This window comes from Hemiscyllium ocellatum, chromosome 4 (assembly GCF_020745735.1).
Source record: "Hemiscyllium ocellatum isolate sHemOce1 chromosome 4, sHemOce1.pat.X.cur, whole genome shotgun sequence".
Taxonomy (NCBI): Eukaryota; Metazoa; Chordata; class Chondrichthyes; order Orectolobiformes; family Hemiscylliidae; genus Hemiscyllium; species Hemiscyllium ocellatum.
In genome coordinates, this window is record NC_083404.1 from 104,835,470 (window position 1) to 104,855,254 (window position 19,785).

The 19,785-nt window shown below is 39.4% G+C and overlaps 1 protein-coding gene across 5 annotated transcripts in view; it reads right to left on the minus strand.

Moving 5' to 3' along the window:
* LOC132815046 (microtubule-associated protein 4-like) overlaps positions 1–19,785 on the minus strand; it is a 426,923-nt gene that overhangs the window by 18,116 nt on the left and 389,022 nt on the right. For 4 of the 5 annotated variants that reach the window (XM_060823717.1, XM_060823718.1, XM_060823719.1 and 1 more), the window contains 3 exons: positions 17,817–17,909; positions 11,011–11,092; positions 7,264–7,376 (listed from right to left, as the gene is read on the minus strand). In XM_060823717.1, the coding sequence (XP_060679700.1) occupies positions 7,264–7,376; positions 11,011–11,092; positions 17,817–17,909 (288 nt within the window). The remainder of the gene's footprint in view (positions 1–7,263; positions 7,377–11,010; positions 11,093–17,816; positions 17,910–19,785) is intronic. The other variant, XM_060823720.1, reaches the window with a different exon arrangement.

Below are 19,785 nucleotides of genomic sequence, written 5' to 3' on the forward strand. Positions count from 1 at the left end.
TGGCTGCGTCACATGAGTACCGCCATGTACAAGGTGGGAGGTGTTCCCATGCGTAATAGTGGTATCTATGTCCACAATCTGACACGTCTTGCAGCGTGTGGACATAGATACCATTATCACGCGTGGAAACACCTCCGACCTTGTACATGGCAGGTACTCATGTGACTCAGCCAATGTCTATCTTATACGTTGCAGGCAAGGATGCCCGGAGGCATGGTACACTGGGGAAACCAAGCAAAGACTACGACAACGGATGAATGGGCACCGCACACCAATCAACAGACAAGAGGGTTCCCTCCCAGTTGGGGAACACTTCAGTGGTCCAGCACATTCAGCCTCGGACCTTCGGGTGACCATCCTCCAAGGTGGACTTCGGGACAGGCAGCAGAGGAAAGTGGCCAAGCAGAGGCTGATAGCTAAGTTCGGTACCCATAGGGAGGGCCTCAACCGGGACCTTGGGTTCATGTCACATTATAGGTGATCACCATTGCAATATATACACACACACACAGATATTCCTACACACACACACACGGACACAGGTACACACAGACATGCACACAGACACCCCCACACACCCACATGCATCCTCTCACAGACTTAAGATACTCTGCACCCACGACACACACACACAAAGACCCACATGCACACACATATTTTGTGTGGTGAATTTGTACTTGCAGAGTTACATTGCAATTTGCTCAAAGACTGCATACATTCATGTAGAACTCTGAGCTCAAAAACGGCATGAATTTATGTAAAACTCTTAAAAAAAAAGTGATGGGTTTTATGATTTACACATGAAAGAAGTGAAACTATCACTGTATTCTAACAGATGAAAGGCTTAACAGATAATCAATTTTTCAAATGTATAATTTCAATTACATCACACTGTAAATTTTTGCTATAAATTCTGTGTTACGATCGAGCCCTCCACTATCACCTGATGAAGGAGCTTTGCTCCAAAAACTAGTGTGCTTCCAATTAAACCTGTTGGACTATAATCTGGTGTTGTGTGATTTTTAACTTTGTACACCCCAGTCGAACACTGGCATCTCCAAAGCATTGATAATGTTAGTAATAACAGGAGCCAGTAAGGGGAAACTGGGTGTTCAGCAGTATAGTACAGGTTTTTGACAAGGTCCCTCATGGCAGGCTGATACAGAAGGTGATGTCACATGGCATCCGCAGTGAACTGGTTGGGTAGATATTGAATTGTGTTGGTCATAGATGAGAGAAAAGCCATGGAAGGGTTGTTTTCCAACTAAAGGTCTGTGACCAGTGCTGTTCCACATGGACAGCATAGGTGATCAGTAACTCTGCAGCAACACAAAGACTGTGGGAGCTGTGGATAGTGAGAAGGATTGCCAGAAAATTCGGACAGGATATTATAGGCTGGATACTTGAGTGGAGAAATGGCAGATGGAGTTTAATCTGGACAAACATGGAGGTGATACATTTTTGAAGGTTGAATGAAGAAGGAAAGCATACAGTAAATGGCAGAACCCTTATAAACTTTGACATAGAGAGGGACTTAGACCTACAGGTCCACAGTTCCCGGAAAGTGGCAGCACATGTGGATAATGTGGCCAAGATGGCATCAGTCATGGCAGAGAGTATGAAAATTAATAAGTTATGTTGCAGATGTATAAAACTTCTTCTCTGGACCCATCTCAGAATGAGAACCATCACTTACCATATGAGTACAATTCCTACAAAGAACAGTACAGGTCAGAAACAGGGCCTTCAGCCCACTAAGCCTCCACTGGGCCCCACTCGGAATGGTGTGTATAGTTCTGGTTGCCACACCTCTAGAAGGACATGGAGGCTTTGGAGAGGATACAGTATAGGTTTACCAGGATGTTGCCTGGATTGGAAGGTGATATGAACTTGGCTTGTTTTCACCTTAACTTTGAAGTCTGAGAGGTGACCTGATATAAGTTGTCAAAATTATGAGAGGCATGGATAGAACGGATAGATGGTTGCCCCTCAGGTCCCTTTTAAATCTTTCCCCTCTAACCAGAAACCTATGCCTTTAGTTTTGGACTCCCCTACCCTGAGGAAAAGACTTTAGCTATTCACCTTATCTATGGCTCTCAATGCTTTTATAAACTTTGCCTTTATGTGTTTACCTAAACCTTTCCTTTAGCTAAACTAAAGTATCTCTACCTTCCTGGATAATCTTTGAATAATAGGAAGTTATAGCGATACAAATCAGGAACCAATAATGCTTTAGCTTTTCCAGGCAGATACAGCAGTGATTTAAGTCATTGAGACAGAGACAAGAAATGTAATGGATAGAGGAAGTTTGAGGCTTATTCTTTCAGTAAAAAGGCCGAACTCTTTGGGACTACCAGAGCTGCAAGACTCTGTTTATGTCAGCTTAAAATGTGTGGGTGCGTGATGGTCTCCTATCACTCAAGTCCTCCAGTGCATTTCATTTCCTCAACTTCATTTCAGAGTACTACAAAAACCAACAAAAAGGGGAAAATAAAACAAGGAACACAACAGACAAGATCAAAATTCAAGCCATTCTCTTTCCTCTGTGTACATTAATTTCTCAAGTGAAATTAAGCAGACACAGATTTTGTGCAGAAACATAAAATGCTGTCACATTGACTGTAATTAAACAGACAACACTATGGCACATCAAGATGGTAACATTTCTATATTCATTAATATATCAGGAGTGCTCAACAAACAACTGGCAAATGGGAAACCTAAATATGGAGGATTGTAATATCATATTTCTTCCCCACCCAATATTTTCAGCAACTTTTAAAATGCACTCTTCCCTACTGAACGTGGGATTCGTGTTTGGATTTGAAGCTATATACGTACCTATCATTCTCAAGGAACCTTGCCCAAGTTTCCAATATTTAAGCGCATGTATCAGCAAGTTCATCAGCTCCAGATTATATTCAGCTTTTAAACATTGATGTTTCCTTGATGAGAGGCAGAAATGTTTTAATCTCCTCCTTACCCAGGGAACTGAAACTAGGTAGCTCCCTGGCTGTTGCATAACTTTCATCAGCAATATTAGTAAGGAACAGCAATTGAGGTTGAATGTAACGTATTCACCCACAGAACCAATAGTGAAAGAGAGGGTTGGGGCATAAAGAGAAGAAAATAACTTGTTTCTACCTTGTGATACAGATCTTAGTAAGTCAAAAAACCAGATAATGAAATGATGGTAGACAGTACTACTGCTGAGAGGCTAACACCAAGTGATGGTTCATTGTTGGGCCATCTCCAGGATGTATCAATGACTTCAGACTAGAGGAGGGGAGTGAAACCCCTTAATGACTAAATTATCAAATGGATGAATAATAATTCTACCGTTATCCCACGGCTCTACAACCTACAAAAATGATACGCCTGCTGTACTGAACAAACAAAAAAAATTCTGAAAGTAAGTGATCAATAATGATGTCACAGCAGGAAAGGAGGTACGTTTGTACCAAACAAGTGGTAAAATTTTACAATTTGCTGCATTCTGCAAAATCAGCTAAGGTATGGCTTTGTGTTAGATGGGAAAAACATTAACAGGGAAAGAAGTAAAGCAAGGGGCTGGTGACAAAAATAAAGGAAAACTGGTGGAGCATTTACACAACCAACACTGGGCAAAATTTAGTATCCCTGCCTCCAAAACAAAAATCTTTTCAATTTGCAGCTTTCTTTCTTCCCTGCTACCTTGAACAAACTGTTGTTGGATTGAAAGTGCACGAAAGCACACAAGTACTTCCATTGGGCTTAGCTTTGTTTGGAAGCAATAGCAGCCATTTCAACCATATTCAAAACCATCCCATGTTCATCTGATTTCTGCATTTCAGAAAAACATTTGGTGGGGAGGTGAATAAGTAGTGATAAACAGGACCAGGAAGAGGGATGTGGTCTTACTGAGAGAACTTAGAAAGCTACATAGGAAATTAGCAAGCAGGACCTCAATCATGGTAACCTCAAATCATTCCAGTACCATAGGCAAGTGAATATAGAAATAGGCAATAAAATAGCTTCATGTGTAGCTGGAAAGATAGTTCAGCAGTGGGGGTGGGGGCGGCGGCTTTAGATTGCTGGAATATTGGGACAAACTAGGGGAAGATTGGACCTGGAGAAGCTAGATGGGTTGTGTCTAATCTGAACAGAGCACAAGATCCTTCTGTGGCAATGTCCAAGTACGACTGAGAAGTGTTCAAACCACTTGGCAAGCTTTGAGAGAATCAGGAAGTAATACCAGAGAGGAATACGAAGGAAAACAGAATACTGGAAAAGAGAGAGCACACTGCAGTAGGGAATATCAAGCTGTTATATGGATTTATAGTGAGGGGGAAAAATTAAAATCCAAATTAGGGTTACTGTGCCTGTATGTAAATCCACAAAGTTTGGTAAATAAGATTGGTGAGTTACAGGTGCAGACTATCACATGGAAATACAAATATTCTAACTATAACCGAAACCTAATTTAAAGGAGGATAGGACTGAACCTTGAATAAACTTAAAGACCTAATCTCCACTCCTTTTCAAGTATGCAAGTTTCACATCTTAATGGCTTCAGAGAAAACAGATTCTCCCCATCATTTTCTCAAAAGGGAGGTATCTTATCTTTAAAGAACATTTTAGTCTCCTCCATAAGAGCAGCCATCTTCTGGGTATCCATCCAATATAGCGCCCTTGACATCTTCAATGTCCTTGATCCACACAATAAGATGAAGGATATTCTCGATGCGCAGGCAGAACGTTGTCTCCACAAGGACTGTGCTGCGGTCACTCTTACTAATATTGTCATGGGCAGATGCACCTACAACAGACACACTGGTGCGGATGATGTCAATTATATTTTTTTGTTAGTTCCCTCACCACTGGTCATCAACCCAGTCGAGCAGCAATGTCATTTAGGACCTAAGCAGCTCAAACTGTAATGCTACTCCTTAAGTTATTCTTGAAGATGGACATTGAGATCCCCCACACAGAATACATTCTGCTCCCTTCCAAACTTCAGTGCTTCCTCTAAATGTTGTTCAACATGGAGGAGTACTGATTTTGTCAGCTGAGGGAGGATGGCACACGGTAATCGGCAGGTGGTTCCCTGACCCATGTTTGACCTGGTGTTTGATGGCGATTTCATGCAGTCTGGAGTCAATGTTGAGGACTCCCATGACAAAACCCTCCTTAAATGTATACCACTGTGCCACCATCTTTTCTGGGCTTGTCCTACCAGGAATGGTCATGGTAGTTTCTGGGACATTGTCCAAATGTTAATGAGGAAGACTTTATATAATTGAATGCTTTTTTTGGTCATTGTCATTTCCAGTGCCGAGTTTGATGCCAGGTGGTCAAAGAGGTTTATTTTTGAGACTTTCTAGTGGTTGTCACAACTGGGCAGTTTGCTGGGCCAATGTATTCACTCAATAATTCAATTACATTCTTGATTAGAATATAGTCAACAGTTTTGGACCTGTTATCGCAGAAAAGATAAACAGCAGAGAGTGCAGTCCACAGAAGGTTCACTTGGCTGATCCCGGATGATATGGACAGTGTTATGAAGAAAGGTTGAGGAGGCTGGGCCTGTACTGCTCAAAGAATGAGGGGAAACCTTACTGAAACATGCAAGATTCTTTGGGTACTTAACAGGACAGAAGATTCCGAAAAGATTTTTTCCTGAGAGCGCGTTTAGACCAGATTAAATTATCTCAGTCACCCAATTAACAGAGAGATAAGGAGGAACTTCTTCTCAGAGCGCAGGGAATCTGCAAAATTCTTTACTGTAAATGGCTGTAGTGTCTGGGTCATTAAGTATATTAACATTCAGATTGACAAAATTTTTATCAGTAAGGGAACCAAGGGTTATGAGGGAAAGGCAGGAAAATGACATTGAGGAATATCATATCAGTCATGATCTCATTAATTGGTACAGCAGACTCAATAGGCTGAATGGCCTATTTTTTCTCCTATGTCTTATGGAATATTGCAGATGGGGCAGACGGTCTGAGGTGTTATTATACGAATGCAATTTAGCAGTTTCTATCATTTAAGTCCAGGATGCTGCCCATACCCTGCTGTAGATTGACATTAGCCATTGCATAACTGTTGGAACTATTACTGATGCAGAACACTCGAGTGATTAGCAAACTGATATATGATGGAGGAAGCTTAGTGATGATTGGCTGGAACCCTGTACCAGGGATACAGTGATTGGTTGCCAACGATCCAGTGCATGTTCCCCTCTGTCACACCACCTGAACATTTCCTCTTAATCACTACTAAATTTATTATACCTGAAGTTCCCAATTATAGGTAACACTTCAAGGTACTGTCAAGTAATAATAATAAGGAAAAATCAGACAGATAAAGAATCAGTAGTTGGTTGAGGGCAAAATGCTACTTTGAAAACCCTTTGATTAAAGGACAATTCAAAGAATTAATAAAAGGATAAATTGAGAGGGAAGTAGAAAGGAGTATAGAAGCATGGTATCAAAGACAGACTTTGTGGCACAGAAGTAGGCCATTCAAGACCATCAAATACATGTCAGCTGAGATGATCAGTCTCTAATAACTGCAACGTTCCTTTCTCATATGGTGTGTAGAAAATACATACCATAGCTAGGGCAACCAATAGTTGAGAATCAGATGGTTAAGCTATTACCAGGTGATAAACTCAGTGAGCAAATGATTCCAGAGTAGCATCTAATTTCTTGATTGACAAAGGCCAAAAGTAACTTCTCTATCTTATGCTTCCTTCTTGCTCATTGCAAGTGGTACACGCTCTCGAAAGCCTATTAAGGCAGCTGGAGGCAGGGTGGTACAGAAATAATTATTTCTAAACCTATCAGTTGGTAAAGACATCATTAATGAGTTAAATTAGGTAACATCCGATGGGCTAGTTGATTTCAGCTGGGTCATGATTGGGACAATGCATTTAGTCTTGACACCTTTTAATTAAGAGGTTGGGGAAATGAAAGAACAAATTACCAGTGATCCTGATTACTTTCAATTGTTGGAAGTGCACCTGAGGGGATTTTAGTGGGGGTGTTTTTGTGAGATACCAAAGATTCAGCAACATCTACAAAGCCACAAATCCAGCATGGACCATCAATAACCTTATGGGGAAGAGAAAGATAGGGAAAAAAAACATAGAAAGGTGGCAGAGCAAAGATTATGAGAATTTCGAGAGACAGGAGAACAAGTTTCACAGTCCTTGCTCACAGCTTATGCGATCAGTCGATTACTTTAAAACGCAGTTCAACTACCCTTCCTCTCCCTCACCTTCACGTTACCTCCTCCTGGAATATGGTTGAGGTTATCCAAGGATCCAATTTTCGACTCTGCTTTGTTCTTAAAATCAGTCTTAGCGGTCTCTATCTTCACATCCCCACCACCTAAGTTTATAAGAATGAATGAATTTTGTGAACAATTGTTTTACTCTTCAACATAAGTCTAAGGTTCAGACAGATTGTGTTGTATAGGGGAGGTGGGAAAGAGAGGGGGAGCATTGGAAAGAGGTAGTTTGGGAGATGGAGAGGTGAATTCAATTTACACTGGCTGCATCTGTATTACATCTTTTCAAATAAATTATATTTGAAGGGCATAAAAACCCTTTGCATGAGCCGGATTCCAGAATCTCTAACAGAACAATGGACTTACAATAAAATGTGGAGCTGGAAAGGCACACCACGTCAGACGGCATCAAAGGAACAGGAAAGTCGACATTTTGAGTTGGGACCCTTCGCCGGTCCTCTGAAGCTGCCTTAACTGCTGTGCCTTTCCAGCTCCACATTTTATCAATGTCTCCAAGCCGCTGAGAACAATCAACAGTGTCTTGTTGATGCTGATGAGTGAGGTTGTTGGCTAGTACACTACAAAAATGTCCTGCATTCCTTCAAATTAACTGGTGAAACAGACAAATAGGATCTGAATTTTATTTCACATTCAAAGGAAAACATCTTAAATATTAGAAAAATCCTGAAACAATGTTTTGACAAGGCAATTAGGCACTCAAAATAAGGGTGATGCAAACTTATACTTGCTCCAACACGGCACACCATGTTACAGATCCCTATTGGTTAATTACATAAAGCCATCATCCATTGTGGCTCTAAATTATAAAGACTCAAGGGTCTAATTTTAAACCAAAGTCTATGCAAATGAATTAACTTACAAGGTAGCAGGTAAGCAATATGAGTATACTGAAGAGCTGGGGACAATTTCAACGAGGAGACCAGTTAGGAAGTGCAAATGAGAGAAGTATTATATGTGCTGCCTTCCACGCAGTCAAATGTCATCTTGACGTTAAATTCACATGATTAGCTACTTTAGTGAAAGACAAACTACTTTACACAAAATCAACACCCTAAGGAGAAGTGAGAGGAAAATAGAGCATCTACTGATGAAGAGATATATTTTGGTTTAGGAAAAATAAACAGTCATTGCTAATGAATCCATTCTAGATTCAGTGAGTGATACTGTTCACGTTGCTGGAGTGGAACTAAGACAAACAGGTCTTTTCTCACACTCCATTACAAGGAACCTACTATTATTTAAAAAAAAAGAGATAAAACCAGGAAATTATAGGCTGCTCAGTCTAACCTCAGTCGTGGGGAGGTTATCTGAAAGAATTCTAAGGGACTGATTATATCTGCACTTGGAGAGAAAAGGATCAGAGATTAGCCAGAAAAAGTTATACGTTGGATCCAAAATTAGCCATAAGGCAGGGAGCACAGGACGTTGCTGTGGGAGTGCCTGGAAGTCTGTTTTCAGTCAGTTTCTGCAGGGTTCAGTGCTGGGGTTCTTATTGCTGTAGGCGTACACTAATGATTTGGACTTAAACATAGATGGTATGATGAAGAAGTTCGCAGATGATTCAAAAATTGGTAGGATGGTTAATAGCAAGAAGAATAGCAGTAAATTATGGAGCATATCAATAAATTGCTCAGCTTGGCTGGGCAATGACAAGTCGAGTTCAACCTGGAAAAATGTAAGCTTTTGGGGACAGCTAACAAAGCATGGCATTATGAATTGCCTGAAAAAGTACTGAAGTTCAGAGGGACTTTGGTGTGCATATCAGCTGATCCCTGAAGCTAACAGGGCAGGTAGATATGGTGGTTAAGGCAGCATATGAAATACTTGCCTCATCAGCCGAGGCACAGAAGAACAAGGAGATTATGGCGTAACTGTATAAAATGTTGGTTAGGCCAGAAATGAAGTACTGCATGCAAGTCTGGTGACCACATTATAGGAAGGATGTGATAACATTACAGATACTTCAGAGAAGATGTTACTGCCTGAGCTGGAGGGTCTGAACTATGAGGGATGTGACAGTGGTGAATAAGATTATGAGGGGCATAGATAGTTAAACAGCAAAGCTCCTTTGCCATTAGTAGACAAGTCAATTGCCTGGGGACATGGATTTAAGGTAAAAGGCTAAGTTGTGGAGAAATGTTTATACTCAGGGGACTGGTGAGAGTCTGAACTGATTGCCTGAAACAGTAGTTGACTCAAACTCTTGAAACATTTAAGCAGCATTTAAATATTCGTTTGCCATATTTTCCAAACTACAGACCAAGAGCTGGAAAATTGGATCTTTGGAATGGCCTCCTTTACACATTTTCTCCGTGTCTGTGTGGGTTTCCTCCAGATGCTCCAGTTTCCTCCCACAGTCCAAAGATGTGCAGGTCAGGTGAATTGGCCATACTAAATTGCCCATAGTGTTAGGTGCATTAGTTAGAGAGAAATACAGGATATGGGAATGGGTCTGGATGGGTTACTCTTTGGAGGGTCGATATGGACTTGTTGGGCCGAAGGGCCTCTTTCCATCCTGTAGGGAATCTAATCTAATCTAAATCTGTGATGTGAACATCCACGACTTTGATCAAAGCCTCCTAAACATTAGAGGAGTGAGTTGCATAATTAACTGTTTAATATTTCATCCAAAACAGAAAGACCAAGCAAAACCCCACAGCTCTGGCTGAGAGAGCGCTCTCCATGTCATTCCTTCTGTAAGTTTATCAGCTATGATACTTCAATGAACTCTGCTATGTTTTGAATTGTGTGGGAATATAAATAACCATATTTGTCTGCAGAATAGCAAATACATTTCCAATACATATAAACATCTAAATAAGAAGGACTAAGCCATTCAGTCCCAACCTTTCTCCTTTCACCTACTGAAGAATCTATCCACCTCTGCCTTAAAAATATTCAAGGACTCTGTAACTCTCTCCCTGAAATATTGGAAGCAAAGACGCATGGAAACAGCTTCAAGGAAAAACTTTCAGCTGATCCCTATTTTAAATAGATGACTCTTGATTATTAAATAGTGACCCTATTTCTAAGTTCTCTCATCTGAGGGAACATTCTGTCCACGTCAATACTGTCAAGACCCCATAGGATCTTGAATGATTTAATTAAGTCACCTCTTACTCGTCAACAGATATAACCCCAAAATATCCAAATTTTCCTCAGAAAACAGCACACTCCTATTCCAGGTATTTGTCTAGTAAGCCTTCTCTGAATTGCCTCCAACACATTTACACCTTTCCTTAAATAAATTAACCAGTACTGTGTACAGGACTCTGGACGGAGTCTCACCAACGCCCTGGATAATATGAAGCACATCCTCCCTACTTATGCATCCAATTTCCCTTGCAATAAATCATAACTTTCTATTAGCTTTCCTGTTTACTTTCTGTACCTGCATAATAACATTTTGCAATTCATGTACAAGGACGCCCAGATCCCTATACATTTCAGAGCTCTTCAATCTCTCACCATTTAGATAAGATGCTGCTTCTTTATTCTTCCTGCCAAAATGGATCATTGAACTTTATCCAACTTTATATTTCATTTGTTATTATTTTTGTCACTCACTTAACTGATGTCTACCTTTTCATAATCTCCTGGGTGTCCTTTTCTCAACTTTCTATCCTACTTAACATAGTGTTGTATGATATATAGGAGAGATATGATCAGATCTTGCTTAAATGCAAGGTTTAAAAATGAATATATTAATAGTACCTGCTTTGTGTTTCAGATTTGTCTTGGATCCACACTTGGACGATGCACGGCTCACATCCAGCTTAGTTTTTGGAATCTGCACCTAAAGATTAAAAAGAGTTTAAACATGTAATCACGTCAATGCTTCAACATTTCGAAGAAGAGGAAGAAATGAGAGTTGTGTCAGCAAATGATGTACTTCATTAAAGCGTATAAAATATTAAACTGCAGAATGTAAAACCAGAATGTTATCTTCCAATTAAAACAAGAAACTAGGCCCTGGGCATAAAGAATAAACCCGTCAGGAATTACATTTTTATCCAAAGAGTGATGAAAGTTTGCATAATTTATCAAATGATGTAGCACTAGTAAAAAAACTGCAGTCAAAAGATTATGATGGAAAAAAGAGATTGGCTTTCACAAATCCTTCCTGATTAAGTAGCTATCCATATCAGTGTTAAAAATATTCAAGAATTTTTTTGGATGAAAAGTCATTGGATTCAAAACGTAAATTTGCCTCCTTCCCACATAGGCTGCCAGGTCAGCTGTAATTTGTTTTTTTTTGTTTTATCTTTCATAATCTGGGTACAGTTGAAGACATAAGAGTAGTGTTGTTACTGGACCAGTAATGCAATATGGCCAGATTCGAATCTCACCATTTGAATTCAGTTAAAGTAGGCAGCGTAAACATTGAGACTATGGGGCTGTCCGAATATCATGGAAGTACAACTGGTTTGCTAAATCCTTTAGGAAAAAGCCAAATCTGGATTATGAGACTCCAGTGTCACACCAACGTGAATGACAATGGCTAAGCAAATCACTCACATGCATCAAGCTGAAAGTTAGCCCATTGCTTTCTTCTCAGGGCAACAAGGCACAGACAATAAATACTGACCTTATCAGTGACAGACATACCCTGAGAACTAATTTTTAAAACGTCTTGATGACCGTTGCACACAAATCAACCCAATCTATGTTCTCAAGGGGTGTTCGGGTAATTGTTTCTCAATGAAATTGCTCTTGCGGAGTTAGTTACATCACTGTAATGAATTCACGAAATTTCACCCGAGCTAAAAATGGTCTTGTAGTGGAGTGGCAGTGTTCCGATCTCTGGGCCTGAAGGCCTGGGTTCAAAGTCCATCTGGCCCAGACATGTATTGTAACATGTCTGAACTGGTTAGTTAAAAAATACCTACACTAAGAATAATATCCAAAGTCTGGATTTAATGGCTATCTAAACCCACTGTGTAAACCCAGACAAACAGTAGATGATAGGGTCAGAAAGTCCAAAAGAATACAAGTGTTAGGTAATTTAGAACTGCTGAGAATGGATTTTAATATTAATCCTATGGAAAATATGTACCTCATTTAACACTTGTTCAGGAGATAGAAGGGAGAGGGGAAATTAACAAATCACCAGAGATGTGATCCTGAGCAAATTGCTGGAGCTGCGTGCTGACAAGTCCTGAGTATTGATAGACTTCATCCAAAGGTCTTAAAAGAAGTGCTATTAAGAATAGTGCATTCATTTTAAATTTCCAAAACTCCCTAGAGTTGTAGAAAATCTCATTATATTGGAAAAGAGCAAAGGTAAATCCTTCATTCAAAAAGGGGTACAGACAAAGTAGAACTACAGGCTAATTAGCTTAACATCTGCAGAGGGAAGATGTTAGAAACTATGATTAAAGATAGTAGAGCAGGCAGGGCACCTGGATAAGTTCAAGATTTTCAGAAGGAGGTCTTGTGAAGCAGAAATTGTGATTAACCAATTTATTGTAGAGTTATTGGATAAAGTATCATAGCTTGCAATGAAAGGAACCAGTAGACGTATGTACTTGAGATTTCCAGAAGGCATTTGAAAAGGGGCACAGTAAAGATGATTGTTGAAAATAAAGTATCATGGTGTAGGGGTGACCAATGGGAGCAGAAAGATGATTCACTGGCAAACAAGAGGTGAAGAATAGACCTAAATGAATCATTTCTGGCCAATAAGATGTAGTGCAGAGGCTTCAATATTTCACAATTTATAGAAATGACTTGTATGAAGAGACTGCAGGTTTGGTTGCTAAATTTGTTCATGATGCAAATACAGGTAATAGTGTAAGTGTGAAGAGCTAAAAAAGAACATAGGTAAGTATGTGGGAAAAGATTTGGCAATTGTAGCAAAAAGAGATAACGTGAAAGTGTCCACTTTGGCAGAAAGAATAATAAAGAAGTAGGTTATCTAAATGATGAGAGATTACAGAGCTTGGAGATGCAGAGGGATCTGGATGTTCCACTAAAGGTTAATAAAGTACAGCAAGTAATTAGGAAGGCGAACAACATTATTGTTTACTGCAAGAGAAATGAAAGGGAAGCAATGCTTTAGTTTCACAGGACAATGGTGAGGCAATATCTAAAGTATTGTGTGCAGTATCTGTCTCCTGACTTAAGAATGGACGTAACTGCATTGGAAGCAGCTCAGGGAAGGTTTACTTAAATTAATACTTCAGACTGGGTGCTTTATGCAATATTATTGCTAGGTGGAGCACCTTAGGCATGTGTAGAATTGGATGTTGAATGTCTATGTCACCACAATGCTGTAGTTTACCTGTTAAAAAGATGGTGCCACTCATTCACAGGGTAGAAGCTCCAGAATCCCCTTGGCATTGCTAAATATTCTGACCATAAAGATTTTACTCCTCCGGATTACAGCCTGCCAGCCACCCCATAAAAGTTACTATTATATCATTTGAACACAACTGCAATGGTTTCCTGAAAATAACTTTGGAATTAGATTGCTAGGATTAGTTAACAACTTCACTATTACATCTTACACCACTACAATGACAGAAGAATGATTAAATTTGGCTCTCTTGCAGTTGACAACATCAATTGCCTAAATTAAACATTAATTTAATAAGGGTTAAGTCATAGGTTGAAAGGTCTCTACCTTCCCTTGGCAAGTAATCTTGTGACTGAGGCACTTGAACCTATACAAACAACAATTCAGGTAATGGATGGGCTGCATTATATTTTGCTTAAAGTTCTCTAGGATGTTGCATGAGTGGCTATGGGTTTAGGTCAGCGAGCAAATGACAGATGTGGATTAATTTGTTGGTTTATTTGGCATTCAGACCCCAGGTACCCTGTTTGATAGCGATCATTATTTTACAATCTCAGCTTATTCTTTATTATCGGTGAAGTCATCCACACGCGTACAGCAGCATATTGGAAACAGAGACTGACATCACCTGAGCTCCATCATGCATGTACAAACTGCTCTCTAAGGCCATCATTAATAATGCATTGAGATCACACACACTGTATCTGCAACGTGTGAGTTGTCTTATAAGGAAAGGGTGGACAGGCTAGGTTTCTACCTGATGGGCTTGAAAGAAATAGTGACTTGATATAGAAGATCCTGAGGTCATTTGACATTTGAAAGTGGAAACGATGTTTCCTTTTGTGGGAAAATCAAGAACCAGGAAATCACTGTTTAAAAATAAGGAGTCACCTGTTTAAGACAGATGAAGAGAAATGCTTTTTCACAGACAGTAAGGAGCCTTTGAAATTCTTTTCCTCAAAAGGCAGAATTGTTAAATATTTTGAAGGCAATTTTATGAAAGATCCCTCATAAGGGTATGAAAGATTATCAGAGATAAGCTGAATATGCAACATTGAATATTTACATTAATGATGATCTTCCTGAATGGCAAAATATATTCAAGGGAATATGTAGCGTAATCTCTCTTAATTTGTAAGTTTCTACGTCCCTAACCAGCAGGTTTGAAGGTAGGGAGCCTATTAAAGCCTACCTAGATGACTGCCAGATGGACACTTGATGGTCTTAAGTGTGCAGTTTCCCACTTAAGGATCTCCTGCTGCTGCCACAAGGATCTAACTATTGGTGGGAGAAGCACAGGCCACACATTGTCAGAACAGAAATGCGGAGACATTTCTTCAGCCAGAGAGTGGTGGGCCTGTGGAATTCATTGCCACAGAGTGCAGTGGAGGCCGGGACGCTAAATGTCTTCAAGGCAGAGATTGATAAATTCTTGATGTCACAAGGAATTAAGGGCTGTGGGGAGAATGCGGGTAAGTGGAGTTGAAATGCCCATCAGCCATGATTGAATGGCAGAGTGGACTCGATGGGCCAAATGGCCTTACTTCCACTCTAATATCTTATGGTCTTATGTAGCATTGCAAAGGACAACAGTGGAATCCACTTGGTTAGAGTTAAGAATCAAAGAACTAAGGTCATGCAATTGGAGACACTCTATCGATCAACCAGTACAAAGATAATGCCACAAATCCGCTGAGAAATCATAGGCATGCAAGAACAAATGGAGTGGTGATGTGGAGGGACTTTTATCATTCAAACAGTGACTAGGATAATATTTTTAAAAAAAAGGAAAGGAGGAATTTCTGAAATGTGTTCAAGAGAATTTCTTTGCCCACTATGTTCTCAATTCAGTTGGAAAGGAGGCATTGCTGAATCTGTTGCTGGGGACCAAGGTGGGATAAACGGAACAAGTATCTGTGGCAACTATATGGATCCTGAGTTCTGAGGAAGTGTCACTAGAACTGAAACATTAACTATGATTTCTCTCCACAAATGCTACCAGACCTGCTGAACTTTTCCAGCAACTTCTATTTATTTGGATAAGGATGGCAGCTCCTTTTCTCTGACGGACATTATCAACTCACAAGTAACAACACTTAGTCAATTTACACTTGCTCTGGTATGATTTGAATTCATGACTTTTAGTTTACTGCTAATTTTGCAAAAGTAGCATTATTATAAAATTCAGTTATTCATTTTTCCTCAGTGGGTAACTGAACAATGGCAATACTGGAGTTAGTTCCCACTGACAGCAAATTCCTCCAAATCGTCATTCTCCTCTGTGAATTTAAAGTAGGTCACTGTCTGGAATAAATACATTCATTTGCAACTGATCCTGTCTCCACAAACAATTGCCCAGTGAAAGATTGCAGTGCACTAAGCAGTAACATTCCTGCACAGCTAACATAACCATGATTAACTCGCTCAACATGAATGAGGCATCCAGAGATTTTGTTGCCAACCACAACAATCTGTGCAATTCACTACCCCATAATGCAGTGCACACCGGGACTCTGAATAAATTTAAGGGATAGACAGATTTTGACTTGCATGGGTTAAAGGGTTATTGGGAGCAGGCAGTAAAGTGGAGTTGATGTTGATATGAGATTGCTCAACATATTCGGGAGGCTGAACTCCCTGTTTCTGTCCCTAGTTCTTAAGTTTTTATGTACTTCGCTCTTCTTTCCAACGTATAATTCTTCCCATGCTGCTAGAGACAAACTGTTTAAATCCAGAGTAATCGTAGTGAAGAAAATACTTTTAGATTAGAGGCAGACATTTTAAAAGGCATCAGTAAGATTTAACAGGTTATCCTCCCATGTCCTCACCCTGTTCATACATTTGCATCATAACATACAGCAGCTAAGCATGGAAATATAGCGTCAGCTGTATTTTACTAGAACAGCAATATTAAAGCAAGTCTTTGTGGAATACTTGCATGTATACCACAGAGCATCAGTGCCATAAATATAAACCTATGTTTCTTTTAATTTATGAATTTTAAGACGATACACAGCACAGAAAGTAGAATATTATCCCTATGCTGACTTTTTAGGAGAGTTATTGATTCAAAAGTAGGATTTATAAGGCTATAAGTCATAGGAGCAGAAGTAGGCCATTCAGCCCATTTCGTCTGATCCACAATTCAATGAGAACATGGCTGATCTGATAATCCTAAAAAAACATTTTCTTGCCTTTTCATCACAACCCTTGATTCCTTTACTGATTAAAAGATCAGTCTATCTCAGGTTTGAATATACGGAATGATCCAGTCTCAATGTTTTCCATGCTCCATGTAAAGAATTCCACAAATTCACAACCCTCCAAGAAAACATATGTCCTCATCTGGGTTAAATGGGGGACATTAGTTCCCCATCTTCATTTCACTCTGGAGATTGTGCTCTCTGACCCTAAACTCTGACAAGGGGAAACAACTTTTCCGCATCTACCTTATCAAGTTATCTAAGAATTTTGTATGTTTTAATAAGGTCGCACTTCATTCTTCCAAATTCCAAGTAGTATAGGTCCAACCTACTCAACCTTTCCTCATAAGACAGTCCATCTATAACAGGTATAATCCAATTGAATCTTCTCTGGACTGCTTCTAATGCCAGTAATCTTTCCTTATATAAGTGGCCCAAGCTGTTCACAGTATTCCAGCTGTGGTCTGACTAGTGCCTTGTACAATTTCAGCAAAACCTCCCAGTCCCTTTGAAATGAAAGCCATTAATCATTTGCCTTCCCTATTGCCCCCTATTATCCACAAAACCAAGGGCAGTTCCTTCCATATTACGAGGCCAACAAAATACAGAGTGAGCAATGTTAAGCAAGAAACGCAAGACTTAATGAGCTGGACTGACAGATTCAAGGATTGCATGTGTTCAAAAGGCTGTAGGCTGGACACTTACCCAATGGAAAGTGACTTTCTTCCATGTCTATTGGAACCATGAAAAAACAACAACTATAGATTTTGCCTTTTCAAACTTGTGCTGTGTCGGTCAAGGATGATACTTGAAGTATTGGACAATATTAACATGAGGCACAAATCCCTTACTAGCGGTGCTTGCAATGGCGGTTAATGACGTAATTTGTCTGTTACACATCTTGGGAAAAACTTACAATACTTTCCGACAGAATAATGGTACTAGTAAACCAAATATACCTAGTGACAGCAATGAAACAGAAGGAAGTTAGTGTAAAGAACCCAAAAGCCAAAACTCACATTACCACCACCAGGAACATGCTTAATGTTATCCTTGGAACCACACTTTGACTGCACATGACTGTAGTCGATTTTTTTGTTCACAATCTGGACCTAAGACACAATGGAACAAATTAATTTAAAATCAGTTTCCTTGATAACAAATAATTCAAAAGGTGTTTTTGAAGCTCCTCTTCAGTACATGTATGTCAAGTTAAAGGAATGTTAAAGGTTAAAATAAGAGAAGCTTAAGTAGAGAAATCAGAATCAGTTACTGATTAGTTATGATCATATCAAATGCTGTCCTAGTACTCAGAATGATGTTTTGCAAATATCAGAAACAGGAGTATCATAAGTTTTGATTTAAAAAAAACACTTGCGTAAGGTGGTTAGCAAAGTTCAAAAATGAAATGTAATCAACAGTTTAAAAACATATTTCATTCTACTATTCATGCTTAAACTGTCCCTCCTTGTCCAAATTTCTGAATACAGTTCTTCGGCTATTTAAAGTTCAGGAGCTCCATAGCTAGTTTCAGCCCGATGGCCTGATATATTTCAAAATAACCCAAATGTGAAACATTACAGCATGTCAATTAAACACCTTTTCCATGATTTGAAGATGCCGGGGTTGGACTGGGGTGTACAAAGTTAAAACATCACAACACCAGGTTATTGTCCATGAAGGAGCGTCGCTCCTAAAGCTAGTGTGCTTCCAATTAAACCTGTTGGACTATAACCTGTTGTGTGATTTTAACCTTTGCCATTGTTTCTCAGCAATACTGGTCTTCCATTACATTTTGTTAGCAAGAAAACAACCATCAGAACACACATCTTGAACCCACTCCTGCCTGAACTTGGTAAAAAGAAACCTATTCAGGACGCTAAATTGAGGTTACAGCTAGAGATATAGAAAGAGGGAGAAGGTAGAGAGATGAGAAACAGGACCATACTTGGACTTGCTCTTCTTTGGTGCTGCATTCTAGAGATGCCTGTTCCAGCATTCTAGTCAATATCATTAAATCAGGTCATTCAGCTCATGGTGAAGTTTGCCTAGACAACAATAGTCTCTACATTTCACAATATAGTATGAGTGATCTAAAAGGTTAGTGCTGGATATTGAGGAGGAATAGATGACTTCAACCTGATGATTACAAAACTTTGCTACCACTAGGAATTTCTTCTCAATTTGGGAGTCTGCTGTAGATGAATTGATACAGAGTGATTGCTACAATTATAAACAAATCCATTATTATTGTATCATACCAGTACATTCTATTATCTACCTATTAAATTTGATGAACCTCAATTTTTGTTCATGTAGTAATTCCTGTTTTCATAATAATTTACTTTTAAGTGTAACACCACATTGCTGCTAAGTAATAAGCCATTGTACAAATGCAAATCAGCCTGATGACAGACAAGCAGCAAGGCAGGATCCAAAAGAGACAAATGCAATGTTCAAATGATACCTTTCATCAGAAATGATTACCTCTTAGCATCTAAGAGGATAAGAGGTCATTAGCTATGCCTTTCAGGTCAGTGTATTTCCAGTAGCTGCCTTTTTTTGTTCATTATAATCATGCTTGCGTTAGAGCAGTAAATTAGATCCATGTTTGCCTCAGTTTGTCCTGTTTCACATCAGGATCTGTAGGGTGCAGCTGCTTCTATCTAGAGCCTAAAACCAGCCTAATCTGGTTTTCTATTAGGTAAAGAAACTGGAAGAATTGAGGATCGAAATAGAATTCTTTTAGGTAAATGACTGATGGGTCAACTCCAAAGTTTTCTGTGTGACAGGAGACTTGCTTACACAACACACCCAAATGAACCATCTGAACAAGAAACTTCCAAAATAATCAGGTATCTGTTTAAAAATTGGGAATGCTTGCAGTTACTATAGCATATTTCACAAACTCAAGACATCACAAAGCACAGTCACGGTTGTAATGTAGAAAATGCAACTGTCCATTTCCAAAACAGCAAACTTGGAAAT